The following is a 6000-nucleotide window of genomic DNA, read 5'->3' as shown; positions in this document are numbered from 1 at the left end:
TTCTGCTTTAAAGCCATTTTTATTAAGCTAGAATTACTTATCCTATCAGTTCAAACCTGATGAGTTTCCAGCCTTACATAGCTTATTGAGTGTGGCTTGTCAAGTAAGAGGATTACATGCTGGGCTTTAGTTAACAAGATTTTAGGAAATATGAAGCACAAATATTGAAAAAGCTCTGGTGTGTAGCAATCTGCTGCACTGCCTGGGAGTCATTAACGCTGAAGGTGTTTCTGCTGCAAATCTCTGCTCGTGATTTATTGATCAGGCTCCCTGGGAGTGCTGACAAGCCTGCCAAGAAAGCTGTCCTGTGCCCTGTCTTGGCACTGATGGGTACACTGGGGTAACTGCTGCCCTCTGTCCTTCAATGCCCACCTGAAGGCGTAACAACCTGCTAGGGGCACAGGGCACTGTCGCCACAAGCACTGAAGTGCACCTCATTAAAATCCTGGTGCTGGCAGTTGCCCCAGGCTGTGCTTTGCAGGTGTGCAAGGGCTTGTCTGATTGTGTTTGTGCATCACTGGGGTCTCCTGCTGAGACCCTCGAAGGTTAACTGCTGAGGAATTGTGAGGAAGATCCTTACAGAGCCAGTTTGGGGTTAAAGCTCTTGCTCTAATGAACTCTACATCAGTCTGACTTAGAGCATTGTATTCTCTGAGGAATCGTGCCACAGCTGGCTTGTAAACCTGCTGCCTGTGGGTTCTTTTTGCTGATGGGGACCTGGGGGCAGCCCCCTCATGATCAGCCTCCTCAGCTGGACCTGAACGCAGGCTGACTGCTCTGGTCTGCAAATGAGTACGTTTGAGAAGTGCACACTGAGAGAAACTCGGTTTATTTTGTACAAGGTAGAGTACTTCTGCACAGTGAACAAATATATTACAAATCTGTCTTGCCTTAAAAAAGTATTGCCATTTCAGTGCCTATTTCCTAAGCTAATGCCAATATACAAGAAGGTACCTTTTTTTATCCTGTTAAGCTCTATGCAGTCATTGCATTTGGTTTGAAAATCCAGCTTTGAACAAAAAAAAAACCCCAAAACAATAACAACAAAAAACACCCACCCCCAAAAAACCAAACCACCAAACAATAATTGGGTGCATCTTTGTTCTCTGGAGTCTAGTTGCAAACTTTAGAGCAACACAAACATTGGTCAGGCTGGCAGCTGAGAGACTGCTTGTGCTCGGTGTCAAGGTAGGTCTCAAACAAAAGCATTCCTTAGCCAATTGCCTTTCTCACGATTCCTTTTTTTTTTCCTTTGAGGTAAGTCTTTCTGTTCGTGTTTGTACAACATATTCCTGCTGGCCCTATGCAATAATGGTCTACTTACACCTCAGATAAGGCATTCCTGGAAAAGAAAATTGCTGTTGCTGATGAGTCATTGCCCCCATGCACACATGCAGAATCCGTCAAACTACCTGGGCATTATCCTGCAACATGAAAATCTGCTGCACTGGAAGCCTGGGGGGTGGCTCAGCTGTCTTGCTGCAAAGCTGCTGGTTTGCAGGGCAGGGATCAGAGTCAACCCAACTGCCCCGAGGGGTCTTGGCTCCTTCAGCAGCATATAATTGGGCTTCCAGCATGGCACAAGCCCAGGGGTGCTGCACAGGCTGACAGCAGCTCAGTACCCCCATGTCAGGGGCTTAAGTCCCCAAGGGCTGAGCCTGTCTTGGGTGACATGGAGTGCTACAGGTGATCCAAGTCTGACTCAGAGCCAGGATCAAGCCTCTGAGTTGGAAGGTGCCTCTTATCAGTCCCCTAGACCAGCAGGTTAGGTAGGTGATCATGTTTTGAGCAAAGGAACTGTGCTGGTTTTGTTCTCATCTGTTTCCATCAGACTGGCAAATGTGCAACAGAATTTTGTGGTCTATATTTAAGAGGCAATCGACTTGCTAATTCCATGTTTGCCTAATAAAATTACATACTTAGAATCAGTACTATTTTCATGCTCAAAATCTACAAGGAACTGCTTCATGGCAAGTATTCTACTTTCTAGATCAATAAAGATTACTGAAAAAAAATAACAATCATGGTGGCTTACTCCAAAACTTTAGCCTGGGTCAACCCCTTGATAATCACAGACAGCTGCTGGAAAAGAAAAGCCAGTTTCAGCTCAATTTAATGTCTTTTCAGGTAATCAGTGAGTAAAGTTGCACTACATGGTAATGCACATCAAATTAAATGGTGTGATGAAGGGCAGTGAGTCAGGCTGAGATGGTTTGTAAGGAGGATCTGCAGAAGCTGATTAGTTTTAGGAAAAGAACTTGCTCCCTGTGATAGGACAAGGAGCAATGGGTGTAAATTGCAGCAAAAGAGGTTCCACCTCAACACAAGGGGCAACTTCTTTACTGTAAGGGTTGCAGAGCACTGGAGAGGTTGTGGGGTCTCCTTCTCTGGAGACTTTCAAGGCCTGTCTGGATGTGTTCCTCTGTGATCTGTGTTAGTATTGTCCTGCTCTGGCAGAGGGGTTGGACTCGATGATCTCCTTGGGTCCCTTCCAACCCCTAACATCCTGTGAAAAGAACCTGAACCAAGGTTAGTCTGTGCAAACCTGCGGTGTCCCAGGGAAGTAATTGAAGGTGCATCAGTTTATACTGCCTGACAAATCTGGATTCATCTAACAAAACAGAAGCTGTAAAAGAGAAATGAAAGTCTATCTGTGCCAATCGAAGTATTTATAGCTTGTTACAAGTGTAGTAAGCTGGGTGTGAGACTCATTGTCAAAGCACAAGTCATTAGCAAAGACCAGGGGACGTTTGCCAAGATGTTACATTTGGAACTGTGCAGAATGTGCCTGTGTTACTACTCCTCTACTCGGATATCCTGGTACTGAATATAAAGCTGAACATCTCAAGTGCTAATTAGCAATGATCTGCACAGGTTGCAGATGGCGATGGCATTAAATGAGGTTTCCAGGCAGTGGAATGAGAAGTTTCCCTGCTTTCGTAGAGAAAGGTGTCCACTTCCATGAGAAAGATGTAAAGTAGATTCCAGCGCATTCCTAGTCACCTTGTTCCTAAGAGTAAAAGGTTTCTTGATGCAGTTTGTACAAATGTACATTTCTGTAGGTCCTACTTAGTATGTCTCTGTGGTTTATTTTACAGCAAAGCCAGGGTTAGAACACACCACCGAGAGTTCTTGCCTGGAGCACGTAGACACCTTCCTGGGGGTGACATGCTCCAGTCACAGGTGGAGGAGGCTCTCGTTAGTTCCTGTTACGCATACAAAAATGTCACTATAAATAACCTCATGCAGCAGCAGCTGGCCCAAGCTGATGTTGTGGTGTGTTATGTCCTTGTGGCAGAGAGTCCGAAGCCCCGCCAGCGTCCCGCAGCGCCCAAGAGCCGTGGCTTCCTCGGAGGCCGTGCTTGCAGCAGCGCTGAAGTTCGTGCCTCTAAGACTGCTTGTCCCAAGAGGGCCCGTGCGTCGGGCTGTGCCGTACGGGGAGGAGGTCGTAGTGACTAGGAATGTGGCTGTTCCTAGGCAGGTCGTATGGATTCTGGAGGTAACTGGCACTCCGACCGCGGGCGTCTTGGACCACGCTGACAGTGGGCTCTGGGGAAGCAAGACAAACAGGTTCTGGTAACTAGCAGCGCTCCCCACACTGGCCACTCGTGTTTTATCCCGAGCATGGAGTGCTGGCTTCCCAAACCACCTCCTCCCCTCACAGCTTTACTGGCAGCACACGGAGCAGACCAAGGAGAAAAACACTGAACAGCTCCAAGGACAAATAAGTCCTAAAGCTCTGCAGATCATCTCTTCAAAAGATCTTTAGATGATGTCTGCAAATGTCTTCAACACTTCGCAGGACTGCAGTGGGGTGGAGGTTAGAAGGCACCCCTGGAGATCATCCAGTCCAGCCTGCTCTGCACTGGGCAGTCCAACCCACAGCAGCTTGCCTGGGATCACAATCGCCAGGTGGGTTTGGAAGCTCCCCAGAGGAGACTCCACAACCTCTCTGGGCAGCCTGCTCCAGGGCTCTGGCACCCTCATACCAAAGAAGTTTTTCCTTGTGTTCACAGGGGATTTCCTATGTTCCAGCATGTACTCCTTGTCCCATTACTGGGCAGTGCTGTGCTTCTGTGCTGTCAAAATCTTGCAGCTGGACTTTGCAGCAGTTTAGAAGAAGATTGTAAAGAGAAGGCTTCAGCCCTCCTCTGCTGGGGCCTGAGGAGCAAGGTGGGGCTGCACCATGCTCAGATCCACCACTGCAGCACAGGCTGCCCACACAGGACTTCTCCACCAGCCAGCACCTCCCTGCCCTACGCCAAACCCACGCTGCTTGTGTTGGAAAAGGAAAGAACCAAAAATCAGCATCTACACTGAACCCAACCAGTGCTGGACCAGACTTTGCCACCTGCCCCACTTACCAACTTCGTAGATGTTTTTGTTGGCTGTGGATGAAGTTGGCATTTCTGAATAGGGGGACTCTCTGTGGCCAGGTGATTTCATTTCCACATAGCTGCTCTCAGAGTGTTTGCAGGTTAGAATGGGAGGGTCTTTAATGGTGGCGTATGGGTTTTCACTGCTGTTCAGGGAACAAGTGCTGGAGCTGCACACAGATTCTTTCATATAATCTGCAAAACAAGAGTGCAGTGGGAGCGTGAGAGTTGCAGCTTGCTTGGGTGAATGACAACTGAACCTCTGCAGGAAGGGTGGGGGGCACAAGGGGGCAGGGGAGGGTAAGGAAGATCCTTGAAGCATCCAGCACAGACACCCAATGCTTGCGCTGTGGGTGTGTCCAGACCATTGCATCCACAACTCACTAGCAGGAAAGAAATCAAAACCTGCTCAGTACCAAAGGTTTTCCTGTGAAAGGCTCTAGTTGTCATTGACTGCACTGTTTAATTGGAGGTGGCAATCCTTTCCCTCCCTCCCCTACATCCTAAGGAGCTATGTTTGACTCCTGCTCCGCCTGCCCCACAGACCCATGCGCATGGCTGTGGCCAGTTGGCTCTGCAAGCAGGACCTTCTGCTGGTACTTGGCTTGCTGGGCGAGCTACAGGTACAGTCCTGGGGGCTTTGGTCAACATCACATTCCACACGGTAGACTGCAAAACATTTCCAGCAGGCTTAGAACTGCACCAGGGCAGCATGTATGTCCCCTGAGAGCTCTGGCTTCTGGAGCCATCCAGCACCAGGAGAAACCAACTTCTTTGTAGTCCCTCTGCCATTAAGACTGAGAGGAGGCACTCCTGTGAGGGGGAACACTTGGGTTTCTGCAGCAGGGTGGAGGCAAGCCTCCAGCTGAGCCTTGCTTTTACTTTGCTTTTGGTTTTTTCCCCCCATCACTGTAGACATCTACTGCTGCTCTCCCCTAGGCTGGAGAAAACAGGAGGTGGTGACACGGGAGGCGCTACGTGGGGAGAACAAGGTTGGTGTGAAGGCAGTAACCACCGGGCTCCCCGCTCGGTGATGCTGGCTGGGGGATGCCAGCCTGCTGCAAGGTACAGTGCCAGTTTAGCTTTAAAGAATAAATAGAAACAACAGAGAATAAATAGGTCTTAACATTGACATTCAAGAACGTGCCATTGCTGCTGTGTGCATCCTGCTGGGCAGTGCCAGTAATTTAGAATTAGAGCGATGCAATGAAAGATGAGGCATTTTCTTGTGCTGGGTTACAGTACAAAGGCAGATCCTGGTATATATGAAATACTCCCGGTGAAATAGTGGGACTTGCAAAATAGCTGCAATCCCAGCTGCCCCCGCTGTCTACTATGGGAGACAAAAAGAGAAATTCAGGTTAAGAAATAGACAGACAACAAGACAGCACTTCTCCTGACACACCTGGCCTCTGTGCCTATCCGCCCCGGCCTGCTAACTCGCTCTATGGGCTTGCTTCACTCTCTGGTGTGATTCTCCCTCCGTTACCTCTGGGGTTGTGTCTGTCTGTGTGCCCATCAGCCCCTGAGTCTGCTGCCCTTTGTCTCCGCTCAGCTGGAGAATGCACTAAGCAAAGTGTCAGGTCCTGCCCTGCAGCAAGCTGCTCCATTTCTGAGCTCTAAT

At 48.9% G+C, this 6000-nt stretch overlaps 1 protein-coding gene across 14 annotated transcripts in view; it reads right to left on the bottom strand.

Moving 5' to 3' along the window:
* MEGF11 (multiple EGF like domains 11) overlaps positions 1-6000 on the bottom strand; it is a 408774-nt gene continuing 402774 nt past the window's right edge. For 10 of the 14 annotated variants that reach the window (XM_064157920.1, XM_064157921.1, XM_064157919.1 and 7 more), the window contains 2 exons: positions 4365-4571; positions 1-3549 (listed from right to left, as the gene is read on the bottom strand). In XM_064157920.1, coding sequence (XP_064013990.1) covers positions 3389-3549; positions 4365-4571 — 368 coding nt within the window. In that variant the 3' untranslated portion in view covers positions 1-3388. Of the gene's footprint in view, positions 3550-4364; positions 4572-5523; positions 5710-6000 lie in introns of those variants that run through there. The other 4 variants (XM_064157927.1, XM_064157934.1, XM_064157928.1 and 1 more) reach the window with 2 other exon arrangements.

The sequence above is a fragment of the Pogoniulus pusillus genome, chromosome 17 (genome assembly GCF_015220805.1).
Source record: "Pogoniulus pusillus isolate bPogPus1 chromosome 17, bPogPus1.pri, whole genome shotgun sequence".
Lineage (NCBI taxonomy): Eukaryota > Metazoa > Chordata > Aves > Piciformes > Lybiidae > Pogoniulus > Pogoniulus pusillus.
This window is presented reverse-complemented; position numbering and strand designations above follow the sequence as displayed.